This window comes from Taudactylus pleione, unplaced genomic scaffold (assembly GCF_031769625.1).
Source record: "Taudactylus pleione unplaced genomic scaffold, aTauple2 ptg000086l, whole genome shotgun sequence".
Lineage (NCBI taxonomy): Eukaryota > Metazoa > Chordata > Amphibia > Anura > Myobatrachidae > Taudactylus > Taudactylus pleione.
Window position 1 is genome coordinate 22380648 of NW_028284488.1, and position 18406 is coordinate 22399053.

Genomic DNA, 18406 nt, shown 5'->3' on the forward strand with positions numbered 1-18406 from the left:
GGGCCGGGACTCCAGTCCCGGCAGTCCCCCCCCTGACGGCAGCCCTTGTGCTCCACAACATTTTCTTACACCTTACGTGGCCGCTAGTTTGTAGCACCTTCTCGCCCGACATGATAATATAACAGTGTTAGTAAGAACACAACACAATAAAGAGCAAAGGAAAGAAATAGGGGAGGGAGGGACAAACTCTGTCCAGAAAGGAAGTTGCTGGGCGTACAACCGCCTTATATACAGTAGCCCACATATAGCCACTCCCAATATCTCACACATGGGACCTCATTCAGACCCGCTCGCTAGCGCTGTGCGCTCGCAAGTGGCCCGATGGTTTGCATACGCGCATGCTTCTTTCTGCACGTGCGTGAACTACTCTGTGCGATCGCAGACTGCTCGCTCGCCCAGCAAAGACAGCCCAGTGAAATGAGTGATAGGAGAGGCCGTTTGTGGGTGGTAACAGGGGCAGGACACTAATAAAGGGGGAGTGGAGGTGCGAATGCAAGCGTGCCTCGGTGTTTCAATGCCGTTTTTAAGGCGTGCATAATTAACAGGCAGCGTCCTAGTACACGTCACATGCCTGTTTTTTACAGTGAAGTCCTCGCAGTGCTTGCGGTAGGGTAAAGCAACCACAAGCACTGCGTTCGCTACCGATAGTGCTCGATGTACCAATGTTTTAATACACTTCCTGGAGATGACGTGCGCTAGTGGGCGTCTCAACATACGCTTATGGGTGTCTGCATATACAGAGATTGCTCGCACAGACAAAGTGGGTGTGCTTATGCCTTGGCGAGCAATCGCTTCCCATGTCGTCACTTTGAAAAATTTGCATACGCTGGATGCGAGAGATTGCATCTAGCGAGCGGGTCTGAATGAGGTCCTTGGTCAGAAACCAACCAATTAAACCCCCCAAACAAAAAACTAAGGACTCTTACATGGCCTTAAGCCTAGGCAGCTTTCATCTAATCTTACATGTGTGAGTGTCTAATTTATCCTCCTTCTCCAGTCCTATACGTCATGCATATAAAGAGTTCACTAACCAGTTTTATCTTTCATCATTTACATCACATTACTGCAAAAACAAAAGCACAAGTATATATATATATGCGCATACAAAAAATGAGTTGTACAGGTAAACTAAATACATGCATAAAAGCTGTTTTATTTACACGTGGCCAAATAAGAAACTCTAGCACTTTTATTTATATATATATATATATATATATATATATATATATATATATATATATCTATCTCCAATACAAACAAGCTTGTGGATGGCATTTTTTCCTGAAGGCACCGGAGTTGGCATATACATTGAGGAACAGAGTGCCGGTCCGTGTTTGGCTTATTTATATATATACATATATATATATATATATATATATATATATATATGTGCATGTGTGTGTATGTAGAGTCTGTGTGTGTATGTATGTGCATGTATACATACACACACACACATATATATATATATAAATATAATGATAACCACAAATGGGAAGACCAGCACACCAGATAAGATATGAAAAAAAACAGGATTTTGGTACTTACCGATAAATCCCTTTCTCCGATTCCACAGGGGACACTGGAGTTCAAGACAGTGGGGTATAGACGGTGGTAGAGCAGAGCCTGGCACTTTAAATAATTCTGAAGTGTGACTGGCTCCTCCCCCTCTATGCCCCATCAGCCCCAGTTTTAAGAACTGAGCCCGAGAGGAGACGGTAGACAACAGGAAAATGAGGAGAAGGAGAAGACCACAGAACGGAACAATACCGACTGAAGGAGAACAGAGGAACCCACTGCAGGGAACACATGCAGTCACACAACTAGATAAGGACCCAACAAAACGGCAGGAACGCAGCGCTGGGCGGGCGTCCAGTGTCCCCTGTGGAATCGGAGAAAGGGATTTATCGGTAAGTACCAAAATCCTGTTTTTTCCTTCATCCACTAGGGGACACTGGAGTTCAAGACAGTGGGGACGTCCCAAAGCCAACCTCCCGGGTGGGAAGCGCGGAGAACCTGCCGACCTTTCGGCCAACCGAAACAGGGACAGCCCAAGATTGGAGGCATGTCGTAGAGCCAGGAGACAATCAGAGCTCCTTGCTGAACAGTCACAGACATTCCACAACTTACAGCGTAAATTCAATGGAATACGGCTAGAGAGTAGCCGCAGATGAGAAGCATCAGAACACCGTGAGCTCAGCCAAAAACAGACCAAGCAAGACCGCTGGGAGCAGAAAACCCCAACTAGAATCCATAGAATGGCAGTAACATGAGAACAAAACTCGAGAAAACCGTAGTAGCGACAACTACAGGAAGCTGCAACAGTCTCAGACAGCAGAATCCCAGCACTGCGGGACATCAATCATATAGATAAAAGTATAATGATACCAATATACAGAGACGGAGCTGAACCCGTCCACAGACTCTTAACCAAGCAAACAAGGAGGCAAGAGTCACGACCTAACAGTCGCCCTGAACCATTCTCGAGGTCCAACTATAACTACTAAAGGGTTGGTAACCAGTGGAAGGTTTAGACCATAGAAGTTGTCAACGAGTGGCGATCCCACTGGGCATGAGACGGATAAGAGAGGATTGAGACTACAATTCCTTCCAGTGGGTCAGACGGCAGTACCACCCCTCCTGTCAAACAGCAGACAACTTCCTACATGATGGTAGAGTGTAATCAGTACCAACTACTGGCCTGAACATAGTATGAAAACACCCAGGATACCCTTAGCAGAAAAAGAGCACGGATGCCACCTCCACCCAGGGAGAGTTACCAATATAGGGAAGTATCCCATCCGCAAGGCTAAAGCACTAGGACAACTATGAAGGTACCATTCAGGTACCTGTCAGTGTGCTGAATTTATCAACAGATACTGAACAGGAAACTAACCAGGCCCTCTGTATGGAACATAGAGACTGTCACACTTTATAGTAAAGATGTGCATTAGCCCATAGATGCGCTTCAGTCCATAAACCCAACAGATTCCAGTAGAATAGGGTCACAAATCTCAATGTTACAACAATGCACCTACACACCAGGAAAGCTCTAAAGTGTACAGCCAACTGATTTAAAAGAACTGAAGGCTGCTAGGACAGCAGCTAGGGTGCGTAAGAGAGAATAACAGCTGTGTCAGAATGCATGAAAAGGAAGCATCTTCCGAGGCATTAGTGGGGTAAGCCCGCTTACCTGTGAGCGACCAGAAGCCCTCTGGACGCTATGTAGAATGTCACTGACCTTATTCATCTCACAGCAACCCACCACGACAGGCACAGAGAGTAGCCTCAGTGGGCAAAGATCAATGCTCTACAGCACGGACTTCAGTCTGGAGATGCTGCAGAAGAAAATACTGTAGAAACTAGCAAATTGTTAGTGGAGACAAGAAGGCCGTACAATAGGACGCTATACCTGAGCCTGTTCCATTAGGGATATGTATCCATATAGAGATTACACATACCCCAAAAACGGTCTGCTAGTGTATCCTTACATTAACACTTATAATGGTGAAGTGTGTATTACGCCCACAATCTGATACAACCCAGGCCAGACCCTGCCTATATCGGCGGGTGGCCCTAGGCCTCATGTAAATTAACTAAATAAGCCATGAGGATGGAATAGATCCAGGATTCTCTATGTACTGATAGGAAATGTACCCAAGGGACCATCAGATACCCATTTTATTGAGATATGCAACAAGACAATAATATAAAGTACCAGAATCGATGCTGGGAAAGGTACCTGTACATAGACATAGAATGCGTTAATTATCCCAAGTAAGAAGAGATATATATATATATGTAGTGATAATGCCAGTCAGGGCCAAAAACAGATTTCTCCAATTATTAGGAAAATTCATACAAGGAACGGGAATATATCAGTATATATACACATACACACACACATAAACATAGCTGCATGAAAAGACAAACTCTTTGAAAGGAAGAATTAGTACCGACATAGTAAGTCACTTGTCAAACTCCTGCACCAGGAGATCAGCACGCTACATACATATACATATATACACACACACACATATATCCCACAATAGGAGATCAGCATGCTATATCTATATATACACACACTGCATTCCTAGTGTCTTACAAGTCGGTTACTAAGTGCGCCCTAGAGTGTAGTTGTAATTAATAGGTCCCCCGAAGTGGACGCCGTAGATATAGACTGATGGAAACAGGACTATAACCCGAGGCGGGTGTAAGTACATATCCTTATATACATGTGTGGACATACAGGAAGGCCCCAGGACATGTATAGAGTCCATACTAGAAGCAATGCCGTAGGAGCCTCTGACTATCCTATGTAAGCTGCAGAACATGACTCTAGTCTATAGAGCCACCATATAATATGTATGTATATAACAGACAGCCTCTGGTAAACCCTGGCAGCTTTCCAGACGTGGAATAATATGTACCTTAATGATTGTGGAAGTATAGGCATACCTACACATATCCATAATTATATACATATACACACACACCACCCAGCGGAGTTATAGAACAAACTACCGGATCAGGAGAGTCCAGCCTCTCATCGCAGCATCCTCTTTAAATATGCTAGGTATCAGACATAAAACTGAGAAGAACATATCCTACCCCTGCTTTAATGGTAAGGATAAGAAGCAATATATATATATATATATATATATATATATATATATATATATATATATATATATATATATATATACACACACACATATACATATATATATATATATATACACACACACATATACATTATATATATATATACACACACATATACACACACAAATCCCCACATGCCTACGCGTACCTACATACAAGATTAGTAGGTGACAATATAATTTGGAAAATATAACAAGGGCAATAGTTAGAGCCATGGAAGGAACTGAGCCCCAGGTCTTAACGCCGGGTTTAGTATAATATACAAGTATATATATACATGTGGCTTACCTCCACGCAGGGAGACTGCTCATGTGCCGCGTGTGGCCGTCATTCTGCTACGGCGTTGGGGCAGGAAATGTTAGCAACGTACTATCCCAGACTGATTGCGATCCTGGGACCCTTCCGTTACCGGTGTACTTGCCTTATCAGGTGTGCCCCAGATGATGGAGATCAAAAGATGACCTCAGTGATGCGAGACAGCAATGCCAACCACCACAACGGCCATATGTTACTACTTCGTGTTGTGTGTGCTGCCGAAGGGAATAAATAAGATATAAATCCATATAGATGCATACCTTCTAAGGTAAGCACCGAAGGCTGTTGAGATTTAACATATGTGCAGCCACATATATGCATGAGAACAGTACGGCTCATTCTTAAGGTGAGCCAATGTGAGGCATAAGCCTGAGGATGGGACGCACCCTTTTTGTAACCTTGAGTTAAAGATATTCAATAACCGTAATTTCTGGCAGCAGCCAGAACAGTGGCCCCGACTATGCATACCATACACATTTAGGCAGAGTGATTTCTGGCAGCTATAGATGCAAGAAACACACTGCATTATTCTGTTACACATCAAGCATATTTGCCCCAGATGTTCAATGTAATAAGCCTGCCGCACCTGGTATACCCAGGCGTTCTCCCATCCAAGTACTACCCAGGCCTGGCGCTGCTTAGCGTCCAAGATCAGACGAGATCGGGCGTGTGGCCATAGGCGCTGATAGATATGTGGTGGGCAAAGTGGCATGGACACAACCTCTATATTAGGCTGTGGCATGTTCCTCCCTGTGCTTCATTTTTTATAAAATATAATATTAAACCAGTACACTGCCCAGTTCCGTAGGGGAACTACCGACGTGCAATATAACAGAGATGAGGCAGAGCCAGATCTATATAAAGACTGCAGGTTAAATTACAAACTCCACAGTTGTGTCGTTAAACCTAATAAGACCAGTGCTGTAGGTTTAAGTAAAGAAAAAAAAAACGGGAGAGGCCATATGCAAGCACAGGGAGAACACACAAACTCCCAACAGCTAGGGCCGTTCTGGGAATAAAACCCACAACCCTTTTAAGGGTTGCACCCCCCACAGAACTCCAGAGTGAGGATGCAGGAGATGCTGGCAATAAGCCCCAGCTCCTTTTAAGGCAGGTGCATATGCTGTTTTAAAATACTCGCTGGAGGTAATGGCGGCATCTGTGCACGCCAGCATGGACTAGACTCCGCCCCTTATCAATAAGCGGGCGGGGCGCAAACAATGGCTGGTATAGCAGCGCGAGTGGGGGAGCGGGAACGTAATAGCCAGCGCCGGTGCATCTTCATACAAGCACCGGCGCCGCAACCAGCAGCCGAGAGCGCTGAATAACAGCCTCGCTCTCCGGCGGCTGTGTGCAGAAGCCAGCGCTTCTACAAGCACCAGCACGGCAGGGAACAGCCGCTCTGAGCAGCTTCCTAAGCCCCGCCATGCGGCCAATTGTAGGCAGCGTCGGTGCAATCTTCATACAAGCACCGGCGCCGCAACCAGCAGCCGAGAGCGCTGTGAATAACAGTCGCTCTCCGGCGGCTGTGCTCCTCCCCCTGCAGAAGCCAGTGCTTCTTCAAGCACCAGCGCGGCAGGGAACAACCGCGCTGCTGCGCAATGTAGACTCCCTTATGGGAGTAGCGGGACGCGCAGGCTCCCTCCCCGTGGGGATAGAGAAGAGGGAGGATTCGGCTCTCGTGAGAGCTGACAAACAGAGCGCTGTCAGCTCTATTAAGTCAGACAGCGCTCAGTAGCAGGATATCAGGGCTCGCTGCTAGGCAGCAACATTACAGACTGTCTGAACAGTCTCCCTGTACATGAATCCGCGCTCTATGCGCAGTAGCTCTGCCCCTTGTAATAACGCTAGCGGCGTTTTAACAGGATTCCAGGAGGGGTTATACTACAGTGTATACCACCTGAGCCTGGGAGGGGGCAGAGGGGCCGCAGATTAAACTCCGTTCCCCATAAGGGGAACAGAGCTATACTTACCAGCTGCTGGCATCAGGGCTGCGGCTAGGCATTCGGAAGCACGGACACAGCCTCTATATTAAGCTGTGGCGTGTCCTCCCTGAGCTACTGCCAGGGTGCCTTGGACTCCGACACACACTCTTATTTAGTGGTGGCGGGTCTCCTGATGCCTCCATGTAGCAGGCTGACAGACGCAGCACTCTGTCAGCCTGTCCTCAATGCTTTGTGAAAGCTAGAAATTAAAATAAAGTTGAAATAAAGAAAAAATACTAAGTGTGGGCTGGAGCTCAGCCCTATGTGACCGGCTCTCTCGGGCACATTCTAAAAACTGGGGCTGATGGGGCATAGAGGGGGAGGAGCCAGTCACACTTCAGAATTATTTAAAGTGCCAGGCTCTGCTCTACCACAGTCTATACCCCACTGTCTTGAACTCCAGTGTCCCCTAGTGGATGAAGGAGAAAAGTTAATTTATGTAAGGTGCATGTCAAAAAATGAACATTGGTGTCCAGGGCTGTCCATTGGCTAAGGCGGCCTACATTACATTTGGTGCCAGTGTTGTCCATACAGATCCGGATAAGTATACTCTGTTATGCATGATTATGTGTGACTGAAAATCAATCCCTGGACACCAATGTTCATTTTTTGACATGCACCTTACATAAATTGACTTTTTTTGATATCTTATCTGGTGGGCTGGTCTTCCCATTTGTGGTTATCATTATGCAATTCTTTATGTCTGTGCACCCAGCATTTAATAATTTCCTTTGAGTGTGCAATACTTCTCTTCTATATATATGTGAATGAATATAAGTGTGCATGTGTGTGTATATATATATATATATATATATATATATATATATATACACACACACACACTGTATATATGTGTGTGTGTCTCTATATGTGTGTATGTAGATATATATATTGTCACTGATTGCGTAGAGTGTAATGAATATATAAGAGTTTAGTACTGACGGCCATAGTTTATGCTAGTCATGCAGTAAATGAGTGTATATTATTATGACAATAGTTACTTACAGTTGTTCCCTCATGCACACACACACTGGGCCTTATTCAGTGTTAGACGTAAAACGTGGTTTGCGCCAGTTTTCAACTGCAACTTGTACTTTGTTTGTGTGAGCGTCTTATCTAATCCCCACTTTTCATACCAGTAACTGTATGCAGATTTCAGCCCATGTGATATTGTTTGCCGCAGATGCGTTTTACCCTGAGTCACATGGTCTGTCTGGCCCCTATTCGTCTCAAGGTGCCCACACACATAGCGACATTTTACACGATTTGGCCGATTTCGACGAATCGTGACGACGAATCGGGTAAAAAAAGTACAAATCGTGAGTTTATACTCACGAGCACGATGCCGATGCGCGTCCCCGCTCGTCGTACTTCGCATCTTCTGATCTGCCGTGCTGTAGGGCAGATTAGCCAATCTGGGATACAATGCATTGGCTGCAAGATAGATCTTTAGTCAGATTGGACATTTTTAACTCCAAATCGTGATCACGACGGCAAGGGAGCTCCCGTGAAAGTTCATGAGGAAATTGACCATAAAATCGTATCGTGAGGACATCGGTATGTGTGTGGACACCTTTACACTGTGATCGTCCTCTACATGACCATTATAGCTGCACACTCCACTCTGTAGCATTAAATTAGCCACGGCCGCTAATTTTCACGACTGCTCGTACGATTTTCATGACTGCAAAGCTCATTTTGCGCCATATTCTCACCCTCATGACTGGTATTGCCCCAACACAGGTTTCTAGAATGACTCCACTCAGGGTCGAATTAAGCCTTTTGGGGGCCCAGGGCACTTAAAACAAGGGGGCCCTCTCACTGTTGTCAGCACTACTCCCTGGCTGTGCCCACTGTGTGCTTCCACCCCCCGCACCACTATGAGGCAGTAGCACAGGTTCTACCCATACTCCTGCAGCAGGGGCAGACTCTGAAGCCTCCTCTTGTACAGCACAGGGAGCGATTCTGCTCATCTCCTGTTTCCGCAGCCAGGAGCAGCTCTCGCAGCAGCAGCGCTGCAACTGTTGCCACACTGCTGCTGGCGGAGCTTCGTTAAAACCATTAAAACAAAAAAAGAAAAAAGATTACCCTGGGAAGTTTATTGCGAGATGACTGCAATTACTCAGACTCAATGTAAATTGTCCACAGCTGTGATGCCAATATGTACTGTATACTGTAGGTGGGGTGGGGGGTACATGTGGGGTCCCGCTACTTCTAGTATATCTTGAGACTTCTACTTTATTTTTTAAGATACCTCAGTTGCAGTAACTGCCCCAAATATCCAAAAGAAGTGTTATATATTAATTATTTAGTTGGAATATGACAGTCATATGTTTTTCATTTCTACTGCTTCCACTGTCAGGGAAAGAGTTAATTAATGGGACATATCTGCAGATAATAATACGCACATAAGTTTTGCGTGGACAATTGCAGAGTCCTTTCGGACCTAACCAGAAGAAGAACGCCTCTGAGTCCACCTTTACTTTTTTAAGTTAATTTCAGCAATATAAAAAAAAACTATGCAGATAGAAAGGCCTTTTAATTTCATCCTATAAAAATAAACTTTCTAGTTATAGTAGCCTTAAGGTAAATCTGATGTTCTGCACAATGCTGACACCCACCAGTGCAGAATGCTGACACCCACCAGTGCAGAATGCTGACACCCACCAGTGCAGAATGCTGACACCCACCAGTGCAGAATGCTGACACCCACCAGTGCAGAATGCTGACACCACACTAGGGGCCTGATTCAGTAACGGATCGCAACTGCGATTGCAATAGCGATTACGCACGCAGTCTGACTGTAAAGATATGCTAATGACTGCAAACGCTAGGCCAGACGCAGCACAACATAAGGACGCCCCCTTTACCTCACCCACATCTGTAATACTTAGCAAGACTACGAAAGCATCGGTAACATGGAGTACCATCGCAGTCTCATGCACACTTGCACAAGCTCTGACCTTATTCAGGAATTGCTAACCTTGTCGCACGCAGTGAAAGGCCAAGCTGTGTATGGTATCGCAGTGGATAATTTATGCACGCCCAGGTTGCAACAACGTTCAAATGCATGGACACGCCTGCATTTCACCACCCCCAAACGGTGCTTCCCGTCAATCACTCTGCAATGGGTCTGCGTTGTCACTTTGATCGCAATCCCGATCACAGTGAGGTGTTTGCGCACGCACACTGCGATGCACACGCAGTACGTAACAGTCGCCCAATTGCGTGCGTAATCGCAGCTGCGATTGGCAGTGAATCAGGACGTAGGAGCAAAGTTACTGGGATGACTAAATGAAACCTATTATAACTGCAAATAGTTCAGACTAAAGATAAAAATAAATATTAAAAATGTAAATGAAATTGTACAAGTATTTACCTGTGTGAGTACCACAGTGTCTAACCAGGCATCCAAGTGGTGCAGATGTGAGATGTGACTAGGAATACTAGGAGGAACTGGCTACTTTCTCACAGGGTCCCCAGCCTGGGCCACACTGGTAGTTGTAGCTCTGTCCAGCCACAGTCCTCAGTCAGGGAAATAGCAGCAGCAGCACATAGGGGGCTGCACACAGCACAGTGTGTTCTGCAGATACTAATTTTCTCATGACAGCTGCTGAGACTAGGGAATCTCTGTCTGTCCCCAGCTGCAGCAGCAAGTCTCTCTCTCCTCCCTGAGTCTCTGCTTCCTCCGCGGTGCACAGCTGGGCTGACTCACATGACTTCCTGACCCACTCTAACCCTCCCCACTGGCACATCCTCCTCACTGAAATGACTGACAGACTCCTGAACCAATAGGCAGGAGTCTGCGGCCATTTTTAAAATGAAAAAAAAAAAAAAAAGAAGCAGATTCGGCCGGGGGGCCCCTTGAGGGAGGGGGGCCCAGGGGTACTCGCCCCCTATGCCCCCCCCCCTTAATCCAGCCCTGACACCACTAATATGTGAGGTGCAGATGGACATTTGTGATGCTAGGCGGTGATGGGGGTGCTGAGTGGTGTATAGGGGATATAGGGGGATGTGGAAGGCTGCGTGGGCTAGCATGGGTAGAATAACGTGATTATAGGAGAGCATGTGAATTACGCAGTGCTGTACAGAGAATATGTACCAGTATGTTTTTGGTATGTCCATGCGTACACAGGAATAACGTACAAACTCCACACAGATAGGGCCCTGGTCCTACTGTATATCTTGATACCCCAATTACAGAAGAGGAAACAGAAGCAGCAATCATCTAAATTCCTCATAATAAAGCGCCAGGATTGGATATAATTACCACACAAATTAAAATGATCATACAGCCTAAATTCTCATACCCCTTACATCATGTTCATTGCTTCAGCCAATATGTCTCCTGTCTGGTCTGCTGCTAGAAGGTCACAATGAACACATTTTGCAGGACTAAAGCCACAGGCGGTCGTCCACTTAGTTTACTCTATGGTGGCACAGTTGTCATACTTGAAAGCAGGGCCGGACTGGGACAAAAAATAGGCCCTGGCATTTTAAAGCACATAGGCCCACCTTGCGTCAGCACCTGGCTCCTGGGATTGACTCCTCCCCTTACTAATCCTGACTCTTCCCACATCTTAGTCTATGCGCTTACACATATAATTAATATTAGAACATAAAAGTGTACATCATTCTCTGTATTAAAATACACACAAAAGCACATCCTGCAGGGGATTTAAACATGTGCCATATTTAAACATTTGGTATTTGGTTAGTTCTGTTAGGTAAAGCTGGCGCTACATTGGTATATGTCACGCACAAAGTAAAGGAAAGGTATTTTCCCAATTGACCAAGGTCTAGCCTAGCAGTTGTAGAGGATTAGATGGGTGTTCACTGTAGGAATTTTTTAGGGCAGGGGAGCTGAGCAGAGGAGGACACGTCTGTGCCATCAAAGCAGAGCTGTTACTACACATTTTGATGCCCTGTAGACATAAAGAGCTTTGGTTTCCCCCGACACAAAAGAATATGGTAGTATGCGCACAGTTGGCGCGCATCTAAAAAAACAGTTGTGTGTTCACTGAGAAGGGGCATGAGCATACAATAGTACCCCCAATTCAAATTATTCCATACCATAGTGCCCCTTTGTCACATTACACTGCAAAGTAGTGCCCCTTACACCCAGTGATCGCGCTAAATGAAAAATGGTGTGGGTCCCAGGGACCCCTCACTTTAAAAAAAAATGGGGTCCTACTCCATAATGTCTGGGTCCTATGACAATTTATGCCTCACTGCGTGTAGTGCATAAAAAAGCACAGAACAGCAGAAGGGGTACAGACATGAGGAGAATATGGGGCACTTAGTACACAGGAGAGCAGAAGGGGTACAGACATGGGGAGAAGGGAACAGGGGTCACAGAGGTGGGAGGGCAGAATACACGGGAGAGCAGAAGGGGTATAGACATGGGGAGAGGGGAACAGGGGTCACAGAGGTGGGAGGGCAGAGTATACGGTAGAGCAGAAGGGGTTACAGACATGGGGAGAGGGGAACAAGGGTCACAGAGGTGGGAGGCAGAGTATACGGGAGAGCAAAAGGGGTACAGACACGGGGAGAGGGGAACAGGGGTCACAGAGGTGGAAGGGCAGAGTACACGAGAGAGCAGAAGGGGTACAGACATGGGGAGAAGGGAACAGGGGTCACAGAGGTGGGAGGGCAGAATACACGGGAGAGCAGAAGGGGTATAGACATGGGGAGAGGGGAACAGGGGTCACAGAGGTGGGAGGGCAGAGTATACGGTAGAGCAGAAGGGGTTACAGACATGGGGAGAGGGGAACAAGGGTCACAGAGGTGGGAGGCAGAGTATACGGGAGAGCAAAAGGGGTACAGACACGGGGAGAGGGGAACAGGGGTCACAGAGGTGGAAGGGCAGAGTACACGAGAGAGCAGAAGGGGTACAGACATGGGGAGAAGGGAACAGGGGTCACAGAGGTGGGAGGGCAGAATACACGGGAGAGCAGAAGGGGTATAGACATGGGGAGAGGGGAACAGGGGTCACAGAGGTGGGAGAGCAGAATACACGGGAGAGCAGAAGGGGTACACACATGGGGAGAAGGGAACAAGGGTCACAGAGGTTGGAGGGCAGAATACACGGGAGAGCAGAAGGGGTACAGACATGGGGAGAGGGGAACAGGGGTCACAGAGATGGGAGGACAGAGTACACGGGAGAGCAGAAGGGGTACAGACATGGGGAGAGGGGAACAGGGGGCACAGAGGTGGAAGGGCAGAGTACACAAGAGAGCAGAAGGGGTACAGACATGGGGAGAAGGGAACAGGGGTCACAGAGGTGGGAGGGCAGAATACACGGGAGAGCAGAAGGGGTATAGACATGGGGAGAGGGGAACAGGGGTCACAGAGGTGGGAGGGCAGAATACATGGGAGAGCAGAAGGGGTACACACATGGGGAGAAGGGAACAAGGGTCACAGAGGTGGGAGGGCAGAATACACGGGAGAGCAGAAGGGGTACAGACATGGGGAGAGGGGAACAGGGGTCACAGAGATGGGAGGACAGAGTACACGGGAGAGCAGAAGGGGTACAGACATGGGGAGAGGGGAACAGGGGGCACAGAGGTGGGAGGGCAGACTACACGGGAGAGCAGAACATGTACAGGCATGGGGAGAAGGGAATAGGGGGCACAGAGGTGGGAGGGCAGAGTACATGGGAAAGCAGAACATGTACAGGCATGGGGAGAGGGGAACAGGGGGCACAGAGATGGGAGGGCAGAGTACATGGGAGAGCAGAACATGTACAGGCATGGGGAGAGGGGAACAGGGGGCACAGAGATGGGAGGGCAGAGTACATGGGAGAGCAGAACATGTACAGGCATGGGGAGAGAGGAACAGCGGGCACAGGTGGGAGGGAAGAGTACACAGGAGAGCAGAACATGTACAGATATGGGGAGAGGGGAACAGGGGGCACAGGTGGGAGGGGAGAGCAGAACATGTACAGACATGGGGAGAGGGGAACAGGGGGCATAATGGAGCTGGAGAGCAGAATGAGAACAGAAATAGGGGGAGGGTTAGATTTTGGTACAAAGAGTGGAGGGTTAGGTCTAGGCACTAATGGGGAGGGTTAGGGGGAGAAGGGGGGAGGGTAAGTATGAAAAGCTCAGTTTTTAACAATCAAAAAAATGTGGTGAAAAGTGAGAAATATATGGGAAACAATATGTGTATATAAAGTTCACACTAGCTGTAATGTGTCCAAGGCACACAGTAAACAACACTCAGAGAGGGCTATTGCTGCAATCCAATAGAACATGTTGTGTACTGTACCATATGCTTATTTATATATCCACAAGCCTCCTCCTCTATCCTGCCCAGTCACCAGCAGCTTGTAGAATCCCAGCCAAATAGACAGGGGCGGCCCTAGCCCAAATTTTTTGGTAAGCAAATATATTTTTTCGTGCCCCCAGGCATATTATTGCGCGTGCCCAAAAAATTAAGGGGCCGTGGTCTCATGGAAAAAGCCATAATCATTACACATACCCCTTTCTCGTCACTCTGGGAACAGTCCTTTCCATATGTACCTTAATGCAGTCCCCCCAGTAGTTCCCGTTATTCAGTACTCCCAGTATGCAATGCCCCCAGTAGTGGTCAACCTTATACTGTGCTCCCAGTAGTTGTCTCCCTTCTGTGCAATGCAGTGCCCCAGGAGTGGTCCCCCTTATGCAGTCTCAAAGTAGTGCCCCTTATATAGTGCCCCCAGTAGTAGTCCTTCCCTATTCAGTGCCCCCAGTAGTGGTCCCCCCTATGCAGTGCCCCTTGTGCCCCAGGAGAGGACCCCCTTATGCAGGCCTCCAGTAGTGCCCCCAGTAGTGATCCCCCCTATGCAGTGCCCCTTTTACAGTGCCCCAGAAGTGGTCCCCCTGTGCAATGCCCCTTGTGCCCCCAGTAGTAAGCCCCTTATATAGTGTCCCCGGTAGTAGTGCCCCCTATGCAGTTCCCCTAGTAGTGGTACACCCTATGCAGTGCCCCCAGTGGTAGTCCTCCCATGCAGTGCCCCCAATAGTGGTACCCCTTATGCAGTGCCCTTTAAATAGTGGCCCCAGTTGTCGTCCCCCCCATGCAGTATCCCCAGTATTGCCCTTTATATAGAGCCCCCAGTAGTGGTCCCACGATGCAGTCCCCCCAGTGGTAGTCCCCCCTAAGCAGTACCCCAGTATTGCCTTTTATATAGAGCCCCAAGTAGTGATCCCCCTATGTAGTGCCCCCAGTATTGCCCTTTATATAGAGCTCTCAGGAGTGGTGCAGTGATCCCAGTGGTAGTCTCCCCCCTATGCAGTGCCCCTAGTAGTAGTCCCCCCCTTGTAGTGCCCCTAGTAGTAGTCCCCCATATGCAGTACCCCCGAGTAGTGGCCCCCCGATGCAGTGCCCCTACTAGTAGCCCCCCCCTTGTAGTAGTAGTCCCCCACAGTAGTAATCCCCCCACAGTAGTACCCCTAGTAGTTGTCCCCTCCCTTGTAATAGTAGTCCCCCTAGTAGTAATCCCCCCACAGTAGTACCACCCCTGATGCAGTATCCCTAGTAGTTGTCCCCCCCTTGTAGTAGTAATCCCCCCACAGCAGTACCACCCCTGATGCAGTGTCCCTAGTTGTTGTCCCCCCCCCTTGTAGTAGTAACCCCCCCACAGTAGTGCCACCCCCCAGTAGACACACACATAATGATAAAAAAAACAAAGCACTTACCTGAAAGGCAGGGGAGGCAGCAGCATGCAGGTCTTGCCCGGGATTTTGCCAAAATGGCTGCTCCCTGTTATTAGAGGTACAGCTGGTCCTCTAGCATCTGGCAGCAGAACATTGCAAATGAAGACCTCTCAAATGTCAATGTGCTACGATGTCTCCTATGAGGCGGCGGCCATTTTGGGAGAGACAATTTCAATAGTACTGTATCCATGTAGACGGACAGACCGGCCCACGCAGCCATCGGCCCTTCTGGCATTTGCCAGAAGTGCCCGATGGTCAGTCCGGCCCTGCTTGAAAGACATGTTGGGGATTCACCGGGGTACCTCCGGAGTGTACTGATGGGGTGATCGCATTCCCCGGTACTAATCCTCCTAGGAGGAATATGATCAAGTATTTCCCCCCTCACCCTTTAAGCTGCAGAGGTTGGAACATGGTGCACAACATGGTAGGTGGAATTAGTATAGGCCAGGACTCACTTATATGTAGTAATGGGTAATTGGGGACGTGGGTAACATGGGGAAGGATATGACATAGAATAAGCCTGTGGTGACCTCACTCGGTCATTTATTCTCTAATAACCACTTAAAATATTTTGAGCAATTGAGAAAAGAGTTTGAGACTCCAGACAAGTTATTTTATAGATATAAATATAGTCAGCAGCGACCTGCGGTGGGGGCACATTATGGTGGGAACGTTGCCATATCTTGTGCTTTCTCGCTTAAGGCATCTCTCCAAGTGGCCTATTTATCATTAAATATTTGCGGCATATTCCCCTAAAATATTTGCGGCATATTCCTGGAAAACACCTGACAGCGGCTGCAACTCGATAGGTTTCTATGCTGTTAGATTTACCATGCTCCAGAATGCAAAGAATTCCAGAGTTTGACCTCCCGCATTTACTTTGCGGGGGTCAAACTTATACTGCTGTAACCTATGGGCTACACTTTGGAAAATGTACATGGAATGGGGCACTTTATGTTCTGACGTGCTAGAGAGGCCACATCATCTGTCACACGCAAATACACCTTACAGTATATATTGGCTGGTGCGAGGTGGCGGAGGGAAGTTTGATGGCAGAGACTGAAGGAAGAGGAGCAAAGTGAGGTCTTGCAGATGGAGACGTTGGAGAAGAAGAGCGCCATTGTAGACATGGGAATTCCTGGACACGCAGTGGCCATCGTAAAAGAGTGGCACTGGCCGCTGCTGACAGGTGAAGACTTGGACCAGATGAGGACAAAGTCCTGAGGGTGTGGAGGTTTTCGCGGTGAAGAGAGAGTTTACCATTGCATCTGTGGCTGGTCCAGGGGGATCAAGTCGTAAATTTCAAGAGTGGGTATGGCCCCAGTGGGGACCCTTTTTGTTATCCGCCTTAGACCACCAGGGTTGTCGGGCACTAGGCCCGTTAGTATAACCAGGTTTCAGGCCTGTGGCCCAATTAAGCAGGTACAATTGCCTGAGTCCCGATTATCAGTGACTCTGGGCATTAGGCCCATGTCACTCATTATAGCCAATTAGGCAGGCCAAAGGCCTGCACCTATCAACAAGTGGCTCTGGGCTTTAGGCCCAGGTCACTTAATAAAACTCACCAGCTATAAAACTCACCAGCAGTAGGCACTTTAATAGGAATCTCAAACTATAGGTAGGTGGTGCTAGGTCAATCTCTAGGGCATTAGGTCTTCTCTTTGGATTATTAATTTAAAAGATTGTAAATCTCTGGTGAGGCCTCTGAGGAAAAGTTGGGGAAGTCTGCATTACAAGGTAAGAGGAGTTAGATGTCTGTATGGCAGCTCCGGCTGTGAAAAGGCTGATTGGCCATTAATGCCACGTGGATCCTCGGGAATTGGGAAGAGGAGCATTGGAGTAGGGACTGAATTGTGTGGTCTGTTCGCACAGTGTATTACATATCTTTCGAAAAGTAAGACTGTTGTGTATTGTCACTGCAGGCAATTTCTAGGTTGAGAGGGCAAGAATAGACTGCACCACACCTTAAGCATTATGTTATTTAATTGTTACCATAGAGTTAGAGCTAGATAGGTTTGTGTTTGTGTGCCATCTAGTTGTTAAAGGGGTGGAATACTATAGGTTTAGGTAGAGTATTTTGTGGGTGGTGTCATTCTAGGTCAAGCAGAGGTGAAGCAAAAGGTGACAAGTGTGACCACGGTGAGCAACATCTCTGTGTGTGTCTTGTCTTCCCCAACCCTGATCCAGCTGCATCCCCAATGTATATCTGTGTGAGATATAGTCCCACCTCTGCTGTGTAGAAGTGGTGGGACAGGATGACTGACGCCACCAGGGTGGAGATTAGTCTCCCTTGCTTGTACTTTAGACTACTGTTCCGGAACAGGGGGTGACGGCGTTGAACTGAGAGTGTTGTCTTTTTCCCAGAGCCGTAGCAAAGTATAAACATTGAAGGCTGTTGGCAACACGCAGTATGGAATGGTTCTACCCTTGATGAGTGAAGTGTTTATTACTCCTCCTAATCGCCACCGTCAAGACCACAGGGTAAGGAGCGATAACGCCTACTGTCAGTAGTGTGAGAAGACGTTGGGGTCTATATGGCACTTGTTGGGGGAATGTCCTAAAGACACAGATTTGGGTGACCTCCATAGGCTGCGTTCAGAGGTGGATGTACCTCACTTTCCCTAGAAACCCCTTTGGGCCAACATCTCCCAATATGTGTCCAATGTAAGGACAATAGCTAATGTCATCATAGTAAGATCCTAAATATATATAGGGCAGCAGGACCTCCGCTAACAGTATGTCATA

General features: G+C 47.6%; 1 protein-coding gene across 3 annotated transcripts in view; it reads right to left on the reverse strand.

Annotated features, from left to right (window-relative positions):
- The window catches only part of LOC148529215 (DNA-dependent metalloprotease SPRTN-like), a 32374-nt gene extending 16663 nt beyond the window's left edge, over window positions 1-15711 (reverse strand). For 2 of the 3 annotated variants that reach the window (XM_088468924.1, XM_088468923.1), the window contains exon 1: window positions 15644-15711. In XM_088468924.1, the coding sequence (XP_088325050.1) occupies window positions 15644-15669 (26 nt within the window). In that variant the 5' untranslated portion in view covers window positions 15670-15711. Of the gene's footprint in view, window positions 1-10341; window positions 10661-15643 lie in introns of those variants that run through there. The other variant, XR_015877844.1, reaches the window with a different exon arrangement.
- Between the last annotated feature and the right edge of the window lie 2695 nt (window positions 15712-18406).